The sequence below is a fragment of the Nerophis lumbriciformis genome, linkage group LG27 (genome assembly GCF_033978685.3).
Source record: "Nerophis lumbriciformis linkage group LG27, RoL_Nlum_v2.1, whole genome shotgun sequence".
Classification (NCBI taxonomy): domain Eukaryota; kingdom Metazoa; phylum Chordata; class Actinopteri; order Syngnathiformes; family Syngnathidae; genus Nerophis; species Nerophis lumbriciformis.
Genome location: NC_084574.2, coordinates 28,476,558 through 28,504,553, shown reverse-complemented (window position 1 = coordinate 28,504,553; position 27,996 = coordinate 28,476,558). Strand labels below are relative to the sequence as shown.

General features: G+C 39.9%; 2 protein-coding genes across 4 annotated transcripts in view; both read left to right on the top strand.

Moving 5' to 3' along the window:
* The window catches only part of rnf38 (ring finger protein 38), a 48,177-nt gene extending 46,714 nt beyond the window's left edge, over nucleotides 1-1,463 (top strand). Inside the window, exon 13 of the mRNA XM_061988227.2 lies at nucleotides 55-1,463. Coding sequence (XP_061844211.1) covers nucleotides 55-117 — 63 coding nt within the window. The 3' untranslated portion in view covers nucleotides 118-1,463. The remainder of the gene's footprint in view (nucleotides 1-54) is intronic.
* Nucleotides 1,464-4,322: 2,859 nt separating this feature from the next.
* Nucleotides 4,323-27,996, top strand: part of LOC133624555 (interleukin enhancer-binding factor 3-like) — a 38,532-nt gene continuing 14,858 nt past the window's right edge. Inside the window, exons 1-6 of one of the 3 annotated variants that reach the window (XM_061988213.1) lie at nucleotides 4,323-4,451; nucleotides 4,722-4,867; nucleotides 12,232-12,343; nucleotides 20,056-20,246; nucleotides 20,367-20,529; nucleotides 24,139-24,289. In XM_061988213.1, the coding sequence (XP_061844197.1) occupies nucleotides 4,767-4,867; nucleotides 12,232-12,343; nucleotides 20,056-20,246; nucleotides 20,367-20,529; nucleotides 24,139-24,289 (718 nt within the window). In that variant the 5' untranslated portion in view covers nucleotides 4,323-4,451; nucleotides 4,722-4,766. The remainder of the gene's footprint in view (nucleotides 4,452-4,721; nucleotides 4,868-12,231; nucleotides 12,344-20,055; nucleotides 20,247-20,366; nucleotides 20,530-24,138; nucleotides 24,290-27,996) is intronic. The other 2 variants (XM_061988215.1, XM_061988216.1) reach the window with 2 other exon arrangements.

The window sequence follows — 27,996 nt, the reverse complement described above, 5'->3', positions numbered from 1 at the left end:
GTTCTCAATAGTATTTAAATTGTGACCCATCTGTTTATTCTGTCTTCGGCCCAGGCTAACCGTACTTGTCCTATTTGTCGAGCTGATGCATCGGAGGTCCAACGGGATTCTGAGTGACCATCCCACCGCCCCACAATCCTTCACTTGTTTTTGGGTGCACTAAACGGACATCGTCAAGGACATACATTGGACCGGTATTCCTTTGTGGCACATCCCAGATGGCAATGAACTGTACAACTTTCTACTGATAGTTGCAAGCTGGACTATATTTTGCCCTCCACTCCGCTCTGCCTTGTGTGCGCACACTTTACAAAAAAATTAAATGGCCTTCGAAAACACAGCGTGCACAACAGACTCACAGACGCCGAACAGAAAAGACTTGTTTGAAAGATTTTGTACTGTTTTCGTAACACATTACAGGAGGAATGGCAGTCCAAAGATTTTGTGTGCGCCATTCTAGTGAAATGTACTGGAAGTATCTCCACCTCTGACCGCACATCCTGTCCTCCCGACGTATTTCAGTTGACGTACTCTGTTCATTTTTATTTTGGTATGTGTATTCTGGCATTCCTCCGAATGAGATCAGCTTGTGTGGGGTAACAAAAATATTGTGCACTGTGAGTGAATGCTGGGGAGACCGACTTTGCAACGGCAAATAATATACTTTTTGTGTGCCTGCGTGCTTCTTTCTGTATGTATGGAGTCCCTTCCACAACAGCCCACATGCATAAACTATGATCTCTGCAAGGCCATTTCCCCTATGCTATAATGTAACTCCTATTCACCCAGGACAGGATTTGTGATGTAACGTATCACTATTAATCACACGTCATTTGTCTCCGTATGGCAACCGAACGCAGGCCTTACACAAAAAGTGCATCAGAGTTGATGGAAATTGATTTTTATTTCAGTTGCAGTGCAATGTTACCATATGAGGATGGAGCAAATGTCGTTTTTGTAGATCAAAAATCATGTTTACTGAAAGGTGTTTTCTTACGTACCAATCATGTCATGTCCATGGAAAAGAGTTATTTTGTTTTACCCTGTGTATTTAAAGGTGACTGGATGTATCTTTTGTGTTTTTGAAATGTTTTGTTTAATGTTGCCTGATACACTAGCAATTACCTCAGTCCCACTATTTATGGCTTCCCTAGAAATGTTGCAACAGTTATGATTTATTGCATTTTGCTGACTTTTTTTCTTCTTTCATGCAAATTGCTGTTTGTTTTTTTTACTATGAAATACCGTTAATATGGTGTTGTAGTAGTTACATGATGCATTGTATGTGTAACCAAAATCCATTTGAAGGCCTGTTATGATGAAATTTTTAACAAACATTTGTACATTTTGTATGAGAGTTATTAGTAATACTTTATCAAGTAGTGCAATGAACTTCTTTAATCCCTTGCCCTGCCTTTTGTAATGCAAACGCTGGTTCAATAATAAATGTATAACATCATCTTCTAAAATGGAAGCATTTAAGTCCCATCTTAAAACTCATTTGTATACACTATAGCCTTTAATATGACCCTCCTTTTAGGCCAGTTGACCTGCCGTCTCTCTTCTGCTCTGCCCCCCTCTCCTGCGTGGAGAGGTTATTAGGTGACCACAGATGACGCGCTAGCTGTTCAAAGTCGGGACCCGGGGTGGACCACTCATCTGTGCATCAGTTGATGACGTTTCTGCGATGCTGACTTGTCTCCACTCAAGATGATCCCCTGCTGGCCCCACTATGGACTGGACTCTCACACTATTAACTACAAACCCTGTTTCCATATGAGTTGGGAAATTGTGTTAGATGTAAATATAAACAGAATACAATGATTTGCAAATTATTTTCAACCCATATTCAGTTGAATATGCTACAAAGACAACATATTTGATGTTCAAACTGATAAACATTTTTTTTTTGCAAATCATTAACTTTAGAATTTGATGCCAGCAACACGTGACAAAGAAGTTGGGAAAGGTGGCAATAAATACTGATAAAGTTGAGGAATGCTCATCAAACACTTATTTGGAACATCCCACAGGTGAACAGGCAAATTGGGAGGTGGGTGCCATGATTGGATATAAAAGTAAATTCCATGAAATGCTCAGTCATTCACAAACAAGAATGGGGCGAGGGTCACCACTTTGTCAACAAATGCGTGAGCAAATTGTTGAACAGTTTAAGAAAAACCTTTCTCAACCAGCTATTGCAAGGAATTTAGGGATTTCACCATCTACGGTCCGTAATATCATCAAAGGGTTCAGAGAATCTGGAGAAATCACTGCATGTAAGCAGCTAAACCCGTGACCTTTGATCCCTCAGGCTGTACTGCATCAACAAGTGACAGTGTGTAAAGGATATCACCACATGGGCTCAGGAACACTTCAGAAACCCACTGTCAGTAACTACAGTTGGTCGCTACATCTGTAATAGCAAGTTAAAACTCTCCTTTGCAAGGCGAAAACCGTTTATCGACAACACCCAGAAACGCCGTCGGCTTCGCTGGGCCTGAGCTCATCTAAGATGGATTGATACAAAGTGGAAAAGTGTTCTGTGGTCTGACGAGTCCACATTTCAAATTGTTTTTGGAAACTGTGGACGTCGTGTCCTCCGGACCAAAGAGGAAAAGAACCATCCGGATTGTTAGAGGCGCAAAGTTGAAAAGCCAGCATCTGTGCTGGTATGGGGGTGTATTAGTGCCCAAGACATGGGTAACTTACACATCTGTGAAGGTGCCATTAATGCTGAACGGTACATACAGGTTTTGGAGCAACATATGTTGCCATCTAAGCATTGTTACCGTGGACGCCCCTGCTTATTTCAGCAAGACAATGCCAAGCCATGTGTTACATCAACGTGGCTTCATAGTAAAAGAGTGTGGGTACTAGACTGGCCTGCCTGTAGTCCAGACCTGTCTCCCATTGAAAATGTGTGGTGCATTATGAAGCCTAAAATACCACAACGGAGACCCCCGGACTGTTGAACAACTTAAACTGTACATCAAGCAAGAATGGGAAAGAATTCCACCTGAGAAGCTTAAAAAATGTGTCTCCTCAGTTCCCAAACGTTTACTAAGTGTTGTTAAAAGGAAAGGCCATGTAACACAGTGGTGAACATGCCGTTTCCCAACTACTTTGGCACATGTTGCAGCCATGAAATTCTAAGTTAATTATTATTTGCAAAAAAAAAAAAAAAAAGTTTATGAGTTTGAACATCAAATATCTTGTCTTTGTAGTGCATTCAATTGAATATAGGTTGAAAAGGATTTGCAAATCATTGTATTCCGTTTATATTTACATCTAACACAATTTCCCAACTCATATGGAAACAGGGTTTGTAGATCCACTCCACGTCCATTGCACCGGTCGCCCAGGGGGTGGGGGTGCCCGGGTCTCCACATCTGCGGTCCCCTCCAAGGTTTCCCAGTGTATCCCATTGGGTTGAGTTTTTCCTTGCCCTGATGTGGGATCTGAGCCGAGGATCTTTGTGGCTTGTGCAGCCATTTGAGACGATCGTGATTTAGGGCTGTGTAAATAAACTTTGATTGATTGATTAAAATAGTGTTCCTTTCTATGGGTAAGAATTTGCGACTGGCTTTCATGTCGCAAAATAAGTTTTAAATTTGAAAGAATTGATGGCCGCATGCGCAGACCAATAATTGATTTACTTATCATGAATTGATTTACGTGGACCCCGACTTAAACAAGTTGAAAAACGTATTCGGGTGTTACCATTTAGTGGTAAATTGTACGGAATATGTACTATACTGTGCAGTTTACTAATAAAAGTTTCAATCAATCAGAATGGCGGTTAGGTGGCGATAGATGACAACTTCCTGTGATTACAAAATAGCCATTCGTAGCAATGTAAAACAAAATAAAAGCAAAGATAATGCATCCCTTTTTTGAACTGTTAATATTATGATTGTTTTTTATGTATAAATCCGACGTTCTCATTTTTTCTTACGACATTAAGTCTGTCGTCTATCTGTAATATAAATGCAGTTAACGCTGTCGACGTTAAAATCGGAAGATATCAAGACATTGGTAAAACGTTAGTGTAGATTATCGTCGTTTATTGTCATATTTTGACCATTGGCTTTCCGAAATGGCGGATACGCAGTCAAAGATGTTATCACAGTGAGAGATAACTCGGGGTGCTATTTTTGTTCAATCTTCAATTGTTAGAATGAAACCAACTAGATATCGTTCTTTAATTTTATTTTTTAAACTTCTATACGCACATGTAAATGTAAAAATATTGGTTTAATGAGGTTGTGTGACAAATAATTTATGTCGGATCCTCCTAAATTTACAATCTTTCGTTTAGAATGTATCTGACGAGCACGCTGTTTATGACGTCAAATGTCAGCGACTCGTCACCGACTGCTAAGCGACAAAAAGGTATCCGCGTCAAAAAGGTCGGCAGTGTAAACTGATTTACTCGGTTTTTGACCAAGGTAAGCCCTGAACATATAGAGGAGAGTGTAAACACCTTGCAGGGACGGACATTACCAAATAAGAATGGCCGCAGTTCAAAGCAACATGACCCGAGATAATCGTGCCAGATAATAGCCAACTGGCTAGCAAAGAAATGCGCCAGTGCTATAAACACTAGCCTTCGCTCGTTTCGAAGACAACGAGCTATACAATGAATAACGTCATAATACCAGCATATTTTTTGTTTTTAAAAAATATAACCCAAATGATTTTCACTTTTTTGACTTAAGACATTTCCAATACAGGTGAAAGCTTCGTAAGGAGAACGTGCTAGCATGGCGGCTAGGTGGGACGAGCACCACGCTTATGAGGAGCTTCTCCACTGGGACAACCTGATCCAACAAGGCCACCGGCTTCACCCGCATGAGTTTGAGAGGTAAACTAACATGTTATTGATTGTTTACCCCTAAAATGACTTAGCAATCATATCAGATGTGTTGCACTTTTTGGGTTGACACCAATAGTCAAAAATCAAACACTCCACCCCTTTGGTATTCAACAATGTAATATAATTAAGGATATTTAATCTCAATGGGACTTGTCCTGGATAAACAAAGGTTAAAAAAACATTCCTTGATGAAGATGTTTCAAAATGTGTGTAATGTTATGCCTGTAATGTATCTAAAAGCATCAACTGACCTTTAATTGGATACCTTAATCACTTCCCTAACTAAAACAAAAGCTGTGATCATTAACTATAAACTCTGTATCATATTGTTTATCCCATATTAATCAAATGTTGAACTTGTGTGGTGTTCGGGTCTGTGGGACCCGTTTTCATTTTTTATTAAAAGAAAAATTATACAATTAATTAATTTTTCAAACTGAGACTCACTGACTTTGGCTCACTTTCTGTGAAGAACATCTATCAGAATACATATTTAATGACCACACACCATACACCCCCCCTACATATTTCTATTACATATAAGATGTCTTTCCACACTTCTATTAGCCCCGGGTCCACTGGACCCGGGGCTAATAGAAGTGTGGAAATTGATGTTTTGTGTAACACACACACACACACACAGCAGGCATAGACAGGAGGACAGAGTGTTTTTTCAATTTTATTTAGCTTTTATTTAACCAGGTAAAATCCCATTGAGATCAAATATCTCTTTTCCAAGGGAGACCTGGCCAAAAGGGCAGCAGCAAGGTTACATTAAAAACAGTAAATAATACATCAAATTTACAACATTACAATTTGCTCACATGACACATGTGCATACAGACAAGGTAGACTGCAATCCTTTCACAGAAGCTTTAAACTCACTTTTATGTTAAAATACCGAACAGATGTTTACCTTATCCCAATAAACATCTGTATTTTAACATAAAAGTATTTGATTGTGAGGCATTAAAAGCCACAAAATGCAACGGGTCCATCAGACCCACAAACGCTGGCTGAGTAACAACAATATGAGCATTACACAAGGGATAAGGGTTTTCCCCAGCCTGTCATAATACTAACCTGACTCTCGCCAGATCCTTGTAGTTCACTGAGCTCCACACAAGGATCTGGGACTTCTCAATAGGAGATGTATTTCAGAAGGCAGGGCCTTGTAAAAAAAAAAATCAGTGTAGGTGATTGGATAAACCACTTGTCCGTTATCTTGAATGACGTGCTACTTCAACCACTCAAATCAAAATCAACCCGTGACGCTGATGAACGTGACGCTGGGAAATCCAAAACAGAACATCTGACATATTAGATAACGACAGAGCGAAAAGTTAGAGAACTTTTACTGGAACAACGCAGCAATGTCAGTAGACGATCGATGTCGTTTGTGCAAAGAAAATATGTCAGCACACGACTCCTCGCTGCGAGCCACCTTTGTTGTTTGAACCAATCAATTAATCAATGTTTACTTAGATAGCCCTAAATCACGAGTGTCTCAAAGAGCTGCATAAGCCACAACATCCTCGGCTCAGATCCCACATCAGGGCAAGGAAAAACTCAACCCAATGGGACAATGAGAAACTTTGGAGGGGACCCCCCCCTCCGGCCGACGGGTGCAATGGACGTCGAGTGGATCTAGCATAATATTGTAAGAGTACAGTCCATAGTGGATCTAACATAATAGTGAGAGTCCAGTCCATAGTCAACGTCACATCTATGAAATCCCGCCCGGCGATCCTGATTGGTTCATTATTTTTTGCTATTTTGAAGGAGTTTGCATTGCCTTCGAGCCCAGATCCTTGTGTGGAGCTCAGCGAACTACAAGGATCTGGGGAGAGTCAGGTTACCATTATACTTGTGCAGGCCTAGAATTTTAACTTTTTAAGGTCAAGGCAAGTGTTGCCTTAAAGGAGGCTCATATTTTAGGGCACCAAGGCAAGTTGGAAAGGCACCAAGACAAACATTATTTTCTTTCGCGGCAGGGGCTCCAAAGCGCACATATATATACATATACCGGTATATATATATATATATATATATATATATATGTATATGTATATGTATATATATATATATATATATATATATATATATATATATATATATATATATATATATATATATATGTGTATGTATATGTATATATACATATATATGTATGTATATGTATATATATATATACATACATATATATGTATATATATATAATAACGGTTATTATTATCGCGGTCATTTTAAATGTGCCTAAAATTTTCAAAAACGACTTATACTGAAATGATAAATGATAAATGGGTTGTACTTGTATAGCGCTTTTCTACCTTCAAGGTACTCAAAGCGCTTTGACATTACTTCCACATTTACCCATTCACACACACATTCACACACTGATGGAGGGAGCTGCCATGCAAGGCGCTAACCAGCACCCATCAGGAGCAAGGGTGAAGTGTCTTGCTCAGGACACAACGGACATGACAAGGTTGGTACTAGGTGGGGATTGAACCAGGGACCCTCGGGTCGCGCACGGCCACTCTTCCACTGCGCCACGCCGTCCCAAACCCTTTAACCAATTTTTTTTTTTTTTTTAAACACACATTCAAAATTTATATACCTTATGTGCCTCAAGTAGAAAGCTGAATGTGCATATGAAAGCAACACAAGCATTATAAACAAAGTAATATGGCAGAAACAAAAGAATACTATAAAGAAATGAAAATAAATGTGGAAAAACTCGCAAGATGGCATCTTATGGATATAAGACGTAACTGCACTTTTTGTCGATATAGATAAAAATAGTGTTAATATGAGGTCAAGTCTTATGCATAGGACTGCACGATTATGGACAAAATAATGATTAAGATTATTTTTATCAATATTGAAATCACAATTATTAATCATGACTATTAACTATGTTTGGTAAAGCAGTGTTTGGGTGTAAATGCGACGCCATCATGTAATTTGTAATATCTAGTAAAAATGTTCTACATTCTGGATCTATATATTTTTAAAGACAAATATTTGTGTTTTTGTTCATTAATAGTATCAGCGTGTCAGATTTTTTTATTACATGATGCCTTTATCTCTAGTTTTACATTTTCATAGAGAGATGTATTTTTTTAAGTTATTTACATTTAAATGTCCTAATGTGTGTACATGTACATGCTGTATCAGAACAGCTCCATTGAGTAGAAATATGTCATATAAGAATTAATTATACACCATAAAACATTAACAAAATGCTATGTCACATAAATGTTTTGTAAAGTAATTACTTTGTGGGATGGAAAAAAAACAAGTAATGTAAAAAAAAAACATGGTGTTTACTCTTTTGATATCAATATAAAACAAAGCAGTTTGACTAATAAAGATAAAGTCAACTAAACAAGCTTTGTTTTTCAACAACAACCATGTACTTCAGTGCAACAGTTTGGCCAACAAAAATAAAGAGAAGTGATACCTCACCTCTAACACACAATCTTTGTGCCTCACGGACAACTCAGCCTGCGTTCAATTCGGTGAGATGACAAAACATTTGAGCTAGTATTGATGTTATTGGAACACTAACAAAGTTAGCTGTTAAATAAAGGACGGGTGAACATCCCAGTAAACAAACTAAAGACTTTATAAATAAGTTGTGACTACGTTCCCGACGCATCGCCTTATGCATGGTAACTCTCAGTCCCAGCAGCTGGCGGAAGGACGCCAGCTGCACGTTCAAAATGAAACTGCAACATCAAATATTGTTCTCCTTGAGCTTTTAATAGCACACCAAGACTCCACTGAAGTAGAAGCGATTGAAACGAAGCGATCGGCTCCGTTAGCTCGGAGGGAACACTTTCAAAACAAAGTCCATGGAGTCGCCGCCATGTTTCCCGAGCCGAATGGCTCAAGTGCGCATGCGCAGACTCTGCGGCGCTTCAGTATTCATAAAGTAAGCAGTTGCCTAAAATGCATTACTAAATGACGGCTTTTCGGTAAATAAAAATTTAAACGGTGTGACTAACCTTCTGGAATTTTACCGCTGTCTATCATTATACCATTTATCGTTACATCCCTACTCCATTAACAAGTAAAAAGTCAAGGGTCAATTTTTAGGGCATTACAGCAAATCACAAGGGCGGTCGTGTTTAAATTCGACCCCTGAGATGTGTTACACTTGTGGATTGATACCAATAGTCAAATCAAACACTCCACCCCTTTGGTATTCAATAAGGTAATATACTAAAGGATATTTAATCTCAATGGGACTTTTCTTGGAAGGTTTAAAAAAAACATTCCTCGATGAAGATATGTTTCAAAATGTGTGTAATATGCCTATAATGTATCGAAAAGCATCAACAGGCCTTTAATTTGATACCTTAATCACTTCCCTAACTTTTTTTTTTCATGTATATATTCGTTTCACACCATATTCATTGCACTTCTACATTTTTTATATTTTTATATATTTGCACATTGTTTTTCTAGCATGCACACATCGCACTGTATGGAATGGCCTCAATCTCGTTACCTTGCGTAATGACAATAAAGCTGATTCTGATTCTGATTCTGATTCTGATTCTAAAAGAAAAGCTGTGATCAATAACATTAAACTCTGTATCTTAGGCCCCGTTTACACTAAGCCGGCCGGATAAGGTTATCCAGGGTAAATCCCACCTAACTTTATCCGTGTCCACACACAAAAATGCCACCGTTTAAGAACCCTTTCCCTCCTCCGTCCGCCGGCGCAATGCGACATGATAAGCATGCACGGAAAATGCGCACTTCATAGTCACAAGTGTTACTTTGTGTGCAAGTTCTGAAATGTAACTTATCTGAACAATGTCCAGTGTTGTGGTATCTCAATTAACTGGAATCCAGTGTGCTGTGGGGCCCTTTTGTAGTGAATCACACCTGAGCCATCATAAATTAATCAAATCTTTAATTAACACGTAAAAGTACACTAAGTGATAAAGAACATTTTACAACAATCAATCTCCGGCTCTAGATATCTAGTTAGGACACTCCTCACTCTTCTGCCTTCACCTTCATTGTCCATTAGTTTTTGGTGACTTTATATACTCTGGACCTAGACGTTGAGTACGCGACATACATGGCGGACAATAACTAATACAGTCTGCTTTGCCAGTCCAAAAGCTTTCGCCGTTTTCCGTAGTCGTCTCTCGACGACCAGGTAATACAAAGCACACGCTACCTTTTTTATCACATCCACGGGAGCTCGCATTCTCGTTGTTTCTCCTTCGACAAATGGACAAAGTTTTTCGCTAAGTAGAATCACAGCTGACCTGGACATTCGAATTAGCTGCAATCACTTTCTTTTAAGGTATTCATGTGTGATTTCCACAGGCGTCTGTACAAACGGAAGGAGAAACACGGGCATGTTTGGATGACTCGCCTTCATATTTCCAGTGGTTAGCTCCAAGTTACGAAACCGCTTTATTATGAAGCTGGCTGTGGCGCGTTTTTTCTGACGTCACTTCCTGTGTGGAGCGCGGTCTTTCTGACTTCACTTCCTCTCCGAACCCAGTTTGTAAACAATCAACGAGTCCATACAAAGCTAAGAGTCGGAGATTCAAGAAATACACGGCGCACTTACCCGTGTAAAAAATTATCCAAGGCTGAAACGGGGCTTAAGCTAAATAATTATTTGTTTAAGGGGTTATCCGGCTTAGTGTAGACATGGCCTTATTGTTGATCCCATATTGATAAAATGTTGAACTCTTAAGGGTTTCCCCCAGCCTGCCATTATACTTTTGGTGGTGGAGGTGCGTCCTATAATTTGCCTAATCGTTGATGATGCATATACTGTATATTTATTTAAAAAAAGGCTAAACAAAGGTTTAACATACAAAACATACAGACAAATATCTGTTATTATCAATCAATCAATCAGTCAAAGTTTATTTATATAGCCCTTAATCACAAGTGGGCACAACGACATCCACGGCTCCGATCCCACATCAGGGCAAGAAAAAACTCAACCCAATGGGCTACAATGAGAAACTTTGGAGGGGACCGGTGCAATGGACGTCGAATGGATCTAGTTAATAGTGTGAGAGTTTGAGTATATTAGTCAGTAGTGTTAATGTCTATTTTTTCCTATATTATATCGTTTTCCTCTATTTATCAATTATGTGACCAGTGGCAGCTGCTGGTCTTTCAAGTAGGGAAGCTCATTTTTTCAAACACGAGTACAGTCTCCAATAACAGATAAAATATTTAAAGATGTTAGATTTTGCAAAGAAAACGTCACTTGCAGGATAGTAAAATTCTCCATATCAAAACAAAACAACGGAAGAAAACTTGAAAAATGCTCTGGCAGTGGTTTATATTTCAAGATTGCTGATTGATTTGATTCCTTCCAATCAAAAAGGATTCAGTGGGTTCAGCAGGGGCTGAGCCCACTTCTCGTTTACCTCCAGAGACGCTCGGCGTCCATAGGCGGGACATAGCTGAGCATTTATCCAATGATGGTCTAATTTGGCTGCAGTGGAACAACCCACTCTATGCTCCCCTGCTCTAGTCAATGCATTGTGACGCTACCACAGTCGATGAGAATAAAGTCGTGGTAGCTGTCGCAAATCGCCTTGCCAACGTCACACAACCTCCTTTTTTGGTGACCAAAGTCTTTCAGTGGCCGAATTTTTGGTACATCAATATTCAATAGTGCGTAAATAATAGGCTATATATATATATATATATGTATCCATTCGTGTCTTACTTTAATTTGTTTTCACGTAAAAGAGTCACGCTACGATCAATTGTAGGGGAATACCTGAACTTTGCTGCGTTATACAAAAGCAAGTATTGAATGTTGAACATGTTGCTTCAGATAATATAAAATAAATAAAACAGACCCATCAGTCAAAGTGCTGTAAGTTAGAACATAAAAAATATAATTGTTTATCATCACAGAATGAAGTGATGCAGTCAATCTAGTATAATACATTTAATACAATACAATATGTTCCACAGTGTGACAAAAATATCTATTGTAAAGATCCTACTTATACTGTAGGATTAATACTATCTAACTATAATATTGGGATCTTTCTGAATGGGTATAATTTAAGCTTTACTTTTTTGGGCCATTTGCCATGATTTAAGTCTGCATATGAATGTTACACCAAGTTGAAGGGAAATGTTTAATAACTTTGATAAAGACCGAGAATATAGACTTGAAATGTCTTCTGACCAATTTTTTGATTATTGCAAATATCTTACAGTACCTACATACTAAGGCAAAGCCTGATACCATGTATGTCAAGTTACAAAATATGCGGTTTAGCAGCCTCTTGTTGGAACAGTTACAAAATCTTCAATGTATTCTACGCACTTTGCAGATATGAGGAGCTGCGTTACTGGTATGACTGTCGGTGCTACGAGGACGAGCTGAGACACTACCACCACTATATTGCTGAAATAGAGCCAGCGAATCATCCACAGTATCACAAGGTACCCCTCTTTACCTGATTAATCTTACCTCAGTCCCTTATTTTTAGAATCTTCTACAAAGTTATTCATTGTTGTGCCTATGTTGGTTCTTGGAGACACTTTTAGGTCAAGTCTGACTCCAAAATAAATTTGGACAATATGGCCTAAAATTTATATCGCGATACGAAGGTCCTGAGTAGTCCTGAGTTCAATCCCGGGCTCGGGATCTTTCTGTGTGGAGTTTGCATGTTCTCCCCGTGACTGCGTGGGTTCCCTCCGGGTACTCCGGCTTCCTCCCACCGCCAAAAACATGCACCTGGGGGTAGGGTGATTGGCAACACTAAATTGGCCCTAGTGTGTGAATGTTGTCTGTCTATCTGTGTTGGCCCTGCGATGAGGTAGCGACTTGTTCAGGGTGTACGCCGCCTTCCGCCCGAATGCAGCTGAGATAGACTCCAGCACCCCCCGCTACTCCAAAAGGGACAAGCGGTAGAAAATGGATGGATGGATATTAGGCATGTAACGGTATCAAAATATCATAGTACAATGTTATCACGGCATTAAGCCCACGATACGGTGATATTGTGCTATACTTCCAAAAAAAAATACTTAAAAATATTAATGTGTACGGTAAATTGAAGTGGCAAGAATGTTTTGGATAGGCCTCAGATTTTTTTCACAAAAAATTTGATTTACAATTAGTACAGATTTTGTTTTTCCTTACCTTTTTTGAAGAAACCATTGAATACAAATGACAGAGATAATTCAATCAATCAAATTTTATTTATATAGCCCTTAATCACAAGTGTGATTAATTCAAAACAAGGTTTTCTTTTTTTGATCAAAAAGTAGTAGTTTGAAATGACACTGCATACACTCCATCTTACTCTCAGCAAAATTAAAATTTGAATAATGGTTGTTCTTTTTAGTCCATATAGAAATTGTGATTTTTATAGAATAATTTTAAAAATAACTAATTTAAGAGCATCCTCTGGGAAGCAATACTTTTGTCTTGAACAAAAGACTTCTGTAAACAACAAATATAACATGGCACTTTGCATGCATATAAAAACTGCCCTAATATATACAGGGTTTCCCCTACAACGCCACTGAGAGATTAAAGCCACCAGACCTTCAAAATAAGTTTTTTCTTCTTTTTTTTTTTCAAACATAAAAACACATTTTTATGATATATTGTATGAATGGATATAGTCTACTGTATATGTACTATTGGCTATAATAAGTTAAAAAAAACAGCTCAAATATCATAAACATTCCTCATTGCTTTATTTTGGGGGGGAAAAGTGCATCTAAATCGCCTGTAAGCGTCAGCAGCTGGTCGCACACCTAAACAAGTTCACACCTGGCAAAAGTAAGGAGAGAAAGTTGAAGAGTAAGGTAATTTAAGCTAATTAATGCATTTCTTGTTCAAGCCAGTGGTTATTACCCCAATTATTTTGAAATAATTGACGTTCAAGACGATGGTCAATCTCCATGCAAGATCTCACCTCGTGGAGCATCAATGATCATGAGAACGGTGACGGATCAGCTCAAAACTACACAGCAGGAACTGGTCAACGACCTGAGGAGAGCTGAGACCACAATCTCAAAATGATCAGTTATACACTACGCCGTCATGGATTTGAATCCTACATTGCACCCATGGTCCCCTTTCTCAAGCCAGCGCATGGCAAGGCCTGTTTAAAGTTTGCCAATGACCATCTTGATGATCCAGAGGAAGAATAGGAGAAGGTCATGCCTACGGATACGACAAAAATAGAGCTTTTTGATCTAAACTCCACCCGTGGTATTTGGAGGAAGAGGAAGGATGAATACAATCCCAAGAACACCATCCCAACCATGAAGCACGGAGGTGGCAACATCATTTTTTGGGGATGCTTTTCTGCAAAGCAGACAGGGCCATTGCATCGTATTGAGGGAAGGATGGAGGGGGCCATGTATTGCGAGATGTTGGCCAACAATCTACTTCCCTCAGTTAGATAATTGAAATTGGGCTGCCGTTGGGTCATCCAGCATAACAACGACCCGAAACACACAGCCATGGCCACTAAGGAGTGGCTGTGTAAGAAGCATCTCAAGGTCCTAGATTGGCCTAGCTCAGGGGTCGGCAACCCGCGGCTCCGTAGCCGCATGCAGCTCTTTGATTACTCTGATGCGGCTCAGCTGCATACTTGTCGACCCCCCGATTTTCCCGGGAGACTTCCGGACTTCAGTGCCTCTCGCAGAAAACTCCCGGCGGGATTAATATTCCCCGATTTTCACCCTTACAATAATAATAAGGGCGTGCCATGATGGTACAGTATTTAGCACCCTCTACAGTCTGTTTTAACAGCGTGCCAGCCCAGCCTCTTGTTGTATGCATCTTCTGCTTGCACACGTAAGTGACAGCAAGGCATACTTGGTCAACAGCCACACAGGTTACACTGACGGTGGCCATATAAAAGAACTTTAACACTCTTACTAATAATATGCCACACTTTGAACCAAAACCAAACAAGAATGACAAACACATTTCGAGAGAACATCTGCACCTTAACACAACATAAACACAACAGAACAAATACCCAGAATCACATGCAGCCCTGACTCTTCCGGGCTACCCCCCCCCCCCCCCCCCCCCCCCCCGTGCGTCGGTTGAGGTAGGCGGGGTTTGGTAGCGAGGGGTGTATAATGTAGCCCGGAAGAGTTAGGGCTGCATGGGATTCTGGGTATTTGTTCTGTTGTGTTTATGTTGTGTTACGGTGCAGATGTTCTCCCGGAATGTGTTTGTCATTATTGTTTGGTGTGGGTTCACAGTGTGGTGCATTATTAGTAAGTGTTAAAGTTTTTTATACCGCGACCGTCAGTGTAACCTGTGTGGTTGTTGAGCAAGTATGTCTTGCTGTCATTTACGTGGGCAAGCAGAAGCCCTGTACAACGTTTCGCCGGGCCGGCACGCTTGTTGTAGTGGGCGCTAAATGCTGTACCATCACGGCACGTCCGAGAGAATAGATGCCCTGAAATTCGTAGTCTGCCGGAAAAACCGGGAGAGTTGACAAGTATGACGCTGTCAAGCGCCATTCATATAAAACTTGCGGGCCGCACTAACAATCAATTTTCATATTAAGGTGTGGGCCGCATGTCTGAGACCCTTGGTTTATACATAGCACAAAGCAAAAAAAAAACTTTGTATGCAGTGTTATTTCATTTTAAATTTCAAAAGATTTTTGTGGCTCCCATTGTTTTTTGAAACTGTTCAAAATGGCTCTTTGACTAGTAAAGGTTGCCGACCCCTGGCCTAGCTAGTCTCCAGACCTGAACACAAATGGAAAATCTTTAGAAAGAGGAAGGTCCGTATTGCACTGCGACAGCCCCAAAACCTGAAAGATCTCAATAGGATCTGTATGGAGGAGTGGGCCAAAATCCCTCCTGCAGTGTGTGCAAAACAGGTCAAGAACTATAGGAAATGTCTAACCTCTGCAATTGTAAACAAAGATTTATTTACCAAATATTAAGTTCTGTTTTTCTGACATATCAAATACTTATGTGATGCAATAAAAGGCATATTAATTACCTATTAACCAGAAAGTATAATTTTCTGTATTTTTGTTTTTGATTCTGTCACTTGCCGTTGTAGAGTACCTATGATAAAGATTACAGACTTCTACATGCTTTGTAAGTGGGAAAACTTGCAAAATCAGCAGCGTATCAAATACTTCCTCTCCTCACTTTAGGTAGCTGTTTAAATAGTCAATGCACCCTGTGGTTTTTCAAGGCACAGTGCCTATTAAAGCGAAGACCACATGCTAATTTTTACCACTGTGTTACATGGCCTTTCCTTTTAACAACACTCAGTAAACCTTTGGGAACTGAGTAGACCATTTTTTTAAGCTTTTCAGGTGGAATTATTTCCCATTCTTGCTTGATGTACAGCTTAAGTTGTTCAACAGTCTGGGGTCTCCGTTGTCGTATTTTACGCTTCATAATGTGCCACACATTTTCAATGGGAGGCAGGTCTGCACTATAGGTCCTTTACCCGCACTCTTTTACTACGAAGCCACGCTGTTGTGACACGTGCAGAATGTGGCCTGGCATTGTCTTGCTGAAATAAGCAGGGGCGTCCATGAAAAAGATGTTGCTTGGATGGCAACATATGTTGCTCCAAAACCTGTATGTACCTTTCAGCATTAATGGTGCTTTCACAGATGTGTAGGTTACCCATGCCTTGGGCACTAATACACTCCCATACCATCACAGATGCTGGCATTTTAACTTTGTGCCTATCAGTTAGGGCTGAAACGACGCGTCGACATAGTCGACGTCATCGGTTACGTAAATACGTCGAGGACGTTTTTGTTCGTCGACGCGTCGCATATTTACGTCACACTACCGTCATGGCGGAGCGCAAAGCAGACGGTGCGAGCGAGGGGAAAAAAGCACGCCAAAAGTCGTCAAAAGTGTGGGAATATTTCAATAAACGGCCTAAGAAGAAACGCTACTTTTACTCCGCTACTTTTACTCCGCTACTTTTATCTACATTCAACTCGCTACTAATTTTTATCGATCTGTTAATGCACGCTTTGTTTGTTTTGGTCTGTCAGACAGACCTTCAAAGTGCCTGCCTTACTGGTGACGTTTCACTTCGTTCCACCAATCAGATGCAGTCACTGGTGACGTTGGACCAATCAAACAGAGCCAGGGGTCACATGACCTGACTGGCTCCGAGCTAACTTCGGGTGTTACCATTTAGTGGTCAATTGTACGGAATATGTACTGTACTGTGCAATCTACTAATAAAAGTTCCAATCAATCAATCAATCAAAAGTGTGAAGGAAAAAAGACTCTTTTTTTATTTCAACCGTAAAGACTGACTGCACAGTTCCTGTCTTCACAATAAAAGTCCCGCTCCATCGCGCCTGCGCTTTCAAAATAAGAGTCTCCGAAAGCCAGCGCAAACAAGCTAGCAAGCTATGGAGTTTGCCGCCAATGTATTTCTTGTAAAGGGTATAAAAACGAATATGGAAGGTGGACAAATAAGATGCCAAATAACAACCACTTTCATGTGGTATTAGACAGAAAGGAGGAACTTTTTTTCTCCTCCATTTGAAAACGTGGACGTTACCAGCACTGCTTCCTGATTACAATCAATGCAAGTCATCAGAATCAGGTAATACACCAACTTATATTCTTGTCTTCATGAAAGAAAGGAATCTATATGTTAAACATGCATGTATAGTTATTAAAACACCTTTAACATGTAAACAAAAACGGCAAAATAAATAAATATAAATTATATACTGTATATATAAATGTATGTATGTATATATATATATATATATATATATATATATATATATATATATATATATATATATATATATGTGTGTGTGTGTGTGTGTGTGTGTGTGTGTGTGTGTGTGTGTGTGTGTGTATATATATATATATATATATATATACACATATATATATATATATGATATGTGTGTGTATGTTACTCAGTACTTGAGTAGTTTTTTCACAACATACTTTTTACTTTTACTCAAGTAAATATTTGGGTGACTACTCCTTACTTTTACTTGAGTAATAAATCTCTAAAGTAACAGTACTCTTACTTGAGTACAATTTCTGGCTACTCTACCCACCTCTGCTAATAATGTTGTTGTATGCACACTGTGTCGAGCGGAAATGGCCTATCATAGCAGCACAACGGCAGCGTTCTTGCCATCACCATCAACTAGTCAATCGTCCGCGTGAGTATACGTTGTCATCATTACACAAAAACATGAATGTGTCATTTGTATCTGCGTTGTAAATTCATAAACTAAAGCACCGTTTCGCTCTGAGAGGAGCGTTTGGCGTGCCTGTTCAGTGTTTACAAAGACGCGCTCCTCTTTAACGCTAACGTTAATTAGTTGTGCAAATACCTTTTACAACATTAACAATTACGTATACTATGTACAAACGAACAATTAACTTTCACTTTAATCATACTATCATTGTTGTGTTATTAAGCAAAATAAGCAAAAGTTTTACTTTTGTTGAAATGTTTACACTGTTGTTACAGAATATTTCGTTTTGCACTTTTTTGTATTGGATGTTTATCTTTATTTTTGCACATTTTAGCAAATAAGCAATACTTTTACTTTTGTTGAAATGTTTACACTGTTGTTACAGAATATTTCTGTTTTGCACTTTTTTGAATTGGATGTTTATCTTTATTTTTGCACATTTTAAAGCAAAATAAGCAATACTTTTACTTTTGAAATGCTTATACTATTGCAGAATAATAAGATTTGCACTGGATGTTTACTTTTATATTTGCGCATTAAAAGCAAATAAGCTACTTTTAATTTTGTTAAATGTTTACATTGTTACAGAATATTTTGTCATGTTGTTGTCAATGTTGACTGAGTGGCCATACTTTTTTTTTTGTAAATAAAAGCCATGCCTTTTGAAAAAACTGGCCTACATTTATTTTTTCATCTTCATTTTAAATAAAAAAAATAATCGGTAAAAGGAAAAATAATCTATAGATTAATCGAAAAATAATCTATAGATTAACCGATTAATCGAAAAAATAATCTATAGATTAATCAATAGAAAAATAATCGTTAGCTGCAGCCTTAATCACAGTCCAGATGGTTCTTTTCCTCTCTGGTCCGGAGGACCTCGATGTCCACAGTTTCCAAAAACAATTTGGAAATGTGGACTCGTCAGACAACAGAACCCTTTTCCACTTTGTATCAGTCCATTTTAGATGAGCTCAGGCACAGCGAAGCCTGCGGCGTTTCTGGGTGTTGTTGATAAATGGCTTTCGCTTTGCATATTGGTGTTTTAACTTGCACTTACAGATGTATTGACAAACTGTAGTTACTGACAGTGGTTTTCTGAAGTGTTTCTGAGCCCATGTGGTGATATCTTTTACACACTGATGTCTGTTTTTGATGCAGTACCGCCTGAGGGATCGAAGGTCATGGGCATTGCCGCTTAGGGACAGTAATTTCTCAAGATTCTCTGAACCTTTTTATGATATTACGGACAGTAGATGGTGAAATCCCTAAATTCCTAGCAATAGCTCGTTGACTAATGTTGTTCTTAAACTGTTGGACAATTTGTTCATGCATTTGTTCACTAAGTGGAAACCCTTGCCCCATCCTTGTTTGTGAATGACTGAGCATTTCATGGAAGCTGCTTTTATACCCAATCATGTCACCCACCTGTTCCCAATTAGCCTGTTCACCTGTGGGATGTTTCAAATAAGTGTTTGATGAGCATTCCTCAACTTTCTCAGTCTTTTTTGCCACTTGTGCCAGCTTTTTTTTAAAACATGTTGAAGGCATCAAATTCCAAATGAGCTAATATTTGCAAAAAATAACAAAGTTTACCAGTTCTAACTTTAAGTATCTTGTCTTTGCAGTCTATTCAATTGAATATACGTTGAAAAGGATTTGCAAATCAATGTATTCTGTTTTTATTTAGATTTACACAACATGCCAACTTCACTGGTTTTGGGTTTTGTACTTGATGCCACACGTGCCGCACATAAGTCCGATATGCCAATTAATTCACTACCAATCAGTCCACTATGTTCCTGGCGTCTCACTCTGTCTACAAGGATAGCTTTAGCTTCCCTGTGACCCTTAGCAGGAAAACGGTAAAACATTGGTTCGATGCAATGCTAATTTTGATGACGATAAATATGTGCTCCATTCTTCCCTGCTCTTCCCCCAAAGGCTGCTTTGCCTAGCCCGATATTCATGGGGCCAAACGATCACCGCATGATGGCCAAACATGCCGAGATTTACCCCTCTGCAGTGGAGCTAGAGGCGGTGCAGACAATTGTCTCCCATGTGGAATGCGCACTAAAAAATGTGCCCGAAGAAATTGATAAACAGATTATCAAAGGAAATCAAGAGGCCAAAAGGTAAGTCAACCAAATGGTAGGTTTGTAATTTGTTTATATGATAAACTTTGAACTAACCTGGATTCATTTTTTTCTTTCTTTTCTCTTTCATGTTAATTTTTGCCTCCTCCACTACGCAAGTGCACAAAAACGTGTCCTGCATGGGATCATGAGGGTGGGTCTGCTGGCCAAAGGACTTCTGCTCAAAGGAGACATGAACCTGGAACTGGTGCTCTTATGTTTCAACAAGCCCACCATCACTTTGCTTCAACAAGTGGCCGAAAGTCTGGGCAGCCAGTTAGAGGTACAGTTGCAAATGCTTCATGTCATTCTTTGCTAAAAATTAGGCTTTTTAGATAAAAACAACAGTTGGTCCACACTAGCGCTGCACAAAAAATGTAAGTTTTGTTTGAATCTTACGTGTTAGATTGTAACATTCACTGTACATGATGATCAATGTTTCCTCGTCTCGAGCCTCGCTGGACAGGCTGGATTGTTGCAGTTACACTATATTGCCAAAAGTTTGGCCACCTGCCTTGACTCACACATAAACTTGTGCCATCCCATTCCTAACCAATAGGGTTCAATATGATGTCAGTCCACCTTTTGCAGCTATTACAGCTTCAACTGTTCTGGTAAGGCTGTCCACAAGGTTGCGGATTGTGTTTATAGGAATTTTCGACCATTCTTTCAAAAGCGCATTGGTGAGGTCACACACTGATGTTGGTCGAGAAGGCCTGGCTCTGTCTCCGTTCTAATTCATACCAAAGGTGTTCAGATCAAGACTCTGTGCAGGCCAGTCAAGTTCATCCACACCAGACTCTGTCATCCATGTTTTTATGGACCTTGCTTTGTGCACAGTCATGTTGGAAGAGGAAGGGGCCCGCTCCAAACTGTTCCCACAATTCCATGGGAGCATGGAATTGTCCAAAATGTTTTGGTATCCTGGAGCATTCAAAGTTTCTTTCACTGAAACTGAGGGGCCAAACCCAACTCCTGAAAAACAACCCCACACCATAATTCCTCCTCTACCAAATTTCACACTCGGCACAATGCAGTTCGAAATGTACCGTTCTCCTGGCAACCTCCAAACCCAGACTCGTCCATCAGATTGCCAGATGGAAAAGCATAATTCATCACTCCAGAGAAGGCGTCTCCACTGCTCTAGAGTCCAGTGGCAACGTGCTTTACACCACTGCATCCGACGCTTTGCCATAGACTTGGTGATATATGGCTTAGATGCAGCTGCTCAGCCATGGAAATCCATTCAATGAAGCTCTCTGCATACTGTATGTGGGCTAATTGGAAGGTCACATGAAGTTTGGAGCTCTGTAGCAACTGACTGTGCAGAAAGTCGGCGACCTCTTTGCACTATGCGCTTCAGCATCCGCTGACCCCTCTCTGTCAGTTTGCGTGGCCTACCACTTCCTGGCTGAGTTGCTGTTGTTCCCAAACTCTTCCATTTTCTTATAATAAAGCCGACAGTTGACTTTGGAATATTTAGGAGCGAGGAAATTTCATGACTGGATTTGTTGCACAGGTGGCATCCTATGACAGTTCCACGCTGGAAATCACTGAGCTCCTGAGAGTAGCCCATTCTTTCACAAATGTTTGTAGAAACAGTTTCCATGCCTAAGTGCTTGATTTTATACACCTGTGGCCGGGCCAAGTAATTAGGACACCTGATTCTGATCATTTGGATGGGTGGCCAAACATTTTTGGCAATATAGTGTATGATTTATCAACTCATGGAAGAAGCGAAGTATCATCTTTTAAATAAATTGTGAATACTCACTGATCCCCGCTCCTGTGCCTTATTAGACCAGGTGTGTAAAGAAGCATAGTTAACATGTCATCTACCATACAGAGTTGTAACAAAATGTTGCATTCACAAAGACTTGTGAATGCAGTGAATGTGTTTATGAGCGAGAAAGTAACAGGTTTCCAAATTGTTCTAAATTTTATGTATGGGCAGCACTATCATGGTCATAAACATTTATATGTATGAAATAAAAATGTTTTCTCACAAAACAGTAGAGAAGACTTGCTTTTTAATAATATATCTGTCCACATTAGTACACATTTACTAGCTATAATGTGCAAATTTACACCATCCAACATCTGAAAAACAATAGGAACTTTCTATTCTACAATTTACAGTATTTGGAGATCACATTTGCTTTAAGAGGAACTTTACTTTTTAAAATTTTGCCTATCGTTCACAATCATTATGAAAGACATGACGATGGATGGAATTGTTTTTTATGCATTCCAAATACTAAATAAACGTAAATAAAAGTCTGCTTACAGAGCAGCCAAAGGGAGGTCGTCTATTTTGCCCATAAAATCTAATAAATAACCATTCAAAAAGTGCCAACATTACTCCATTTACATTTCGTGACTTGAATATAAACCAAGTATTAGTGATAATATTATGTTGTTTTATGCAGACAAACAATTTATAGCGGCGTTGTGCTCACAATCGTGTGTCCCTATGTTTACATCATCAAGTGGGTCTGCTGCTTTCTCGCTTTCTTGCTCCCTTGAAGTTTGTTGTAGATCATAAATCATGCATCTCACCTGGACAGAAGAAGTTTGAGGAGGTAATCCGACCGCTGGTATACTTTGACAGCCGTTTAGTGTCCGGAAATGGCGAGAAAAACATTTGGTTCCCCCCGCCCTCCCACCCTGTTACATCTAGAGGATTATGGTCATTCTTCATTTAAATGGAAATATATGAATTTGACAGTGATGTTTTATTACATGTTTGTTTGCTCTCATAAAGTTGGCAATGAGCAGTAATCAGTGATAAAGAAAAAAAAAACAGCAAAGGTTGTGATGCGTTTTTGAAATCAATGCTTAAAATGATCAAAATACGTTAATATTAAATACAAACCAAAACTACGTTACCAGGGTTTCCCCTTAATGGAACTGAATGTGGCGAGCCGCCACAGCATTTTTATTATTGCCACCCCTTGAAAATAAGGGCTTTTTTTGTACTTGCCAACAAATAAAGTAATATAATATTGTAGCTCCCAGAAAAAATCACATAAACGCCGACACTCTTTTTATCTTTTATTATTATTATTATTATTAGCCTTTATTTAACCAGGTAAAATCCCATTGAGATCAAAGATCTCTTTTCCAAGGGAGACCTGGCCATGATAACAAACAGCACAATTCCAACCGGTTCAGAGTCTCCAAACACGAGTACATTTTATAGTAACACCAGAAGATGCTAGATGTATTGCTCGTTGTTTTAAATATTAAAAAAGTCTGTAAACACACAAAAAATCTCAACAAAGTACCTTGTACAAAAAGCAACAACAATTTAAAATACGACAACACGATATATATTTTTTTAATACTAATAATAAAAAACGATTTTTTTTTTTTTTTAGCCTTTTCTAAGAAAATCATATCGTTGCAAAGTACTCATGATATCATTGTGACCACGCCCTCACCGCCACAGGAAATCCTGATTACATATATACTTACATCATGTATAAAACATCAATGGAGGTGTTTGGATGTTTTTTTAAGGGCTGTATGGGCGGAACCCATAGGCTCCATTGTAAGCAAACTTTTGATCGCATTTATTTAATATTTAGAATGAGAAATACATATATATTACATCCATCGTCATGTTACGCATGATGATTGTGGACAACAGGCAAAATTCCAAAAATAGTGGTTTATTTTTAACATCCACAGTTGTAAGGCAATACAAATTAAATTTTTTCCAATTACTGTGTGTCAAATTGGCTCATGTGAGGCGATTATGTCATTGTACACATTCTGCTGTTAACTGTTCTGGGGCAAAGATGCACAGACAACCTTTTTAAATTAATATTCGGGGTGAGTGTATCAGTCTGTCTTTGGTATTTTAATGTGCTGTTCCTCTTTGTAACAGACCGATTCTGCCGGGTTGTACACAGTGGTCCCATGTCCAATGGATGCAGCCATCATTGTAAAAAGCACCAAGGAGTCAGCTCTGACTCTCACCCTGCATCTCACGTCACCCCAGGTCAGGGTGGAACCGCAGAGTGAGACGTCAGATGCAAGTGAGTGTGCCCTACCTAAAAAGGTTCTATCACAGGTCTGATCTGTGCGCACACATCTTGCACTGTTCTACCGACTTTGGAATTCAAACGTCACATTTTCGATTATCCTCTTCCATTTGAGGTCAGTAGCACTTGTATAGGTCAGTGAACAACAAATGAATGTTGGCTCTTCACTGTTCTGAGTGTTCTGTAAGTACTAATTGATAACAGTGCCCTAGTCTTGTACATATTTCTATGTGTTAATGCTTAAACTGAAGTCTTTCCAGCGCGCTTTGCATGTCCTTGATACTAAAATTTTGTATTTGCGGCGACTGCAGCAAAACTGATCACCAAAAAAATGCTCTAAAAAGTTTTGGTAGAGTATGAGTGAAATGACTCATAAAGTTCAGATTAGAGATGTCCGATAATATCGGCCGATAAATGCTTTAAAATGTAATATCGGAAATTATCGGTATCTGTTTCAAAAAGTCAAATTAATTACTTTTTAAAACGCAGCTGTACTGAGCGGTACATATCCGGTAAAACACGGACGTAGGCATACTTGCCAAACCTCACGATTTTCCCGGGAGACTCCCGAATTTCAGTGCCCCTCCCGAAAATCTCCAGGGGCAACCATTCTCCCGAATTTCTCCCGATTTACACCCGGACAACAATATTGGGGGCGTGCCTTTAAGGCACTGCCTTTAGCGTCCTCTACAACCTGTCGTCACGTCTGCTTTTCCTCCATACAAACAGCGTGCCAGACCAGTCACATAATATATGCGGCTTTTACACACACATAAGTGAATGCGAGGCATACTTGATCAACAGCCATACAGGTCAACTGAGGGTGGCCATATTAAAAACTCTAACACTGTTACAAATATGCACCACACTGTGAACCCACACCAAACAAGAATGACACACATTTCCGGAGAACATCCGCACCGTAACACAACATAAACACAACAGAACAAATACCCAGAACCCCTTGCAGCACTAACTCTTCCGGGACGCTACAATATACACCCCCGCTACCACCAAACCCCGTCCCCCCAACCCCGCCCACCGCAAACCATTATCGGACATCTCTAGTTCAGATTATTTGCATTAGTCAAATGGGATGTACTCGAGCGCTGCACGTAGTGCCATTTTACTCGCAAATACCACACATCAATGTATTTCAATAAAAGTATTGCAAACTTTTGTTACTTTCTATGAGTCATGGATCAGGGTGTACAAATCCAAGGGATGGTTTCTGCCAACATAATTATTAGTTATAAGTAAGTAGGAACTACAACAAATGTGTGCTACTAAAAGGAGTTTCTCTAGCTGCGTTTCCATTATCCTTAGAAATCTGCAAAACCTAACTATCGCAGTAATAAACTGGTAATGAAAACACCTATATTAAATTTTTTTTTTTAAACTCTCAAATATCGTTAATTAACTTGTGCGCTCTTGTGAGGTGGTTTTGAGACGTTTGGATATTGAAATGTTTTGCAAAAGCAGGATGGAAACACTTTTTTCGCATTTACAGCTGGTCACATATAAACACTGAACCGGCAGGGCGCCAACGCAGGGCAACTAGGGCAGACGGGTAGTCTTATCTCGCTTCTGATCGGTTGGCTTGGGGGAGCGAGGCGGCACCGGCGCAGTGGGCCGTCTCACGGATTCCTTCCCAGCAATAGAGGCCGACCCACATGCTTGAACAATGTCAAGGGGGCCGTTAGGACGTTGCCTTTGAGCGATCACCCGCTGCCTTCGACATCTATTGACATCACGGCAACAACGGTGGCAGCAATATTTTCCTAAAAGTGGAGTCTTGCAGGATGAGATTTTACAAGAATTACGGCTCAAGACGCAAAACACTCTTTAATGGAAACTCGTTCAAGTTGCAAATGTACTTTGTTGAAATTTTGGATATATTTATTTTTTCAAAAAACTGCAATGGAAACACAGCTATTGACAGACAAACATCTGTTTTCTTCTGCTTACCCAGGTTTTGGTTGGTTGGGCAGCAAACTCAATAAAGGCTGGTAGACACATAAAGGTTTTCTAAATCTGTTCAGTGGTCCTTAAACACACCATAAAAATACCCCCGTCTCGTAATCCTCTTGAGTATCGAACGATCACTCCGTTCTAAGAGCACAGCTTGTAGATTCAAAATGCTCAATTGAATAGATTAGTCGCTCAGACAATAATGTGTTTATACAAGTTTAGATTGGGGTACACTCAAAGTTCAATACAACAAGGTTCAATATAATGCAATGTTTATATAACGCGATCGTGTCATGAACCCTGATCTTTTCCCCGTTTTCTTTTCCACTAAAGTCACTTGCTTCATTTTTCACCAAAATATAGCTTATTTAGAAACTTACTGTCATGACCAGTCCCTACTGGTCTTATCCTGTGTTGGTTTATTTACTCTACGCAACAGCCACACGTCTTCATTGCTGCACTTATCCCAGATTTCTACAGGAAGTGTCACGGCTGCGGTGCGTAATCGCCACAGACTGGTGCCGCCACCTGTCGTCCGGCAATCCTCACCGCCGTTCTGTTACGGCGCCGCCGTATAGCGTAATAGCGTGAACTTCTACGAGATCTTGCAAATCCGCGCATAATCATGTGATCAAGTAAACACTGAAATAGGGTTGAACGGTATACTGGTATTAGTATACCGGTAGTACCGCGATACTAATGAATCATATTCGGTACTATACCGCCTCCAAAAAGTATGTCTAAAAAAAGCTTTCACAAATTGAATTCATGTCCATCCCCTCCCATCAGCCAATGACTTCCCGTCCAACACAAGCAGATTTTAGCTGAATTGATCAGTGTTGCGGCGAACGGCCAAAAATAGAAGCTCTGCGTATATTTAGGGAATGGATCCGGAACGGCAATGCCATGGCGGTTCCGTACCGCAGGCTGTGGAAACTGACACATTGACTTGAATAAAAACGGAAAGAGTAGTGATGACACAGCACAGCCGTGATGCATCCTGGGGACATTAGGGATTAGACTCTCTTGTTGTTCGCCGTTGGCGACCCTTTGAGTTCAGGTAGCTTCAGGTTAGGCCAGGGGTCGGCAACCCGCGGCTCCGGAGCCGCATGCGGCTCTTTGATCACTCTGATGCGGCTCAGCAGTTTACTTGCTGAACCCCCCAATTTTCCCGTGAGACTTCCGGATTTCAGTGCCTCTCGCAGAAAACTCCCGGGATTAATATTCACCGATTTTCACCCTTGAGGCTATAATAAGGGCGTGCCATGATGGTACAACATTTGGCGCCCTCTACAATCTGTATTAACAGAGTGCCAGCCCAACACTTGTTATACAATATACATCTTTTGCTTGCACACGTACGTGACAGCAAGGCATACTTGGTCAACAGCCACACAGGTTACACTGACGGTGGTCATATAAAACAACTTTAACACTCTTACTAATAATGCGCCACACTTTGAACCAAAACCAAACAAGAATGACAAACACATTTCGGGAGAACATCTGCACCTTAACACAACATAAACACAACAGAACAAACACCCAGAATCCCATGCAGCCCAGACTCTTCCGGGCTACATTATACACTCCTGCTACCACCAAACCCCGCCCCCACCCCAACCCTGCTCCCTCACACATCAACCCCCCCCCCTCTCTCTGTGCGTCGGTTGAGGTGGGCGGGGTTTGGTAGCGGGGGTGTATAATGTATCCCGGAAGAGTTAGGGCTG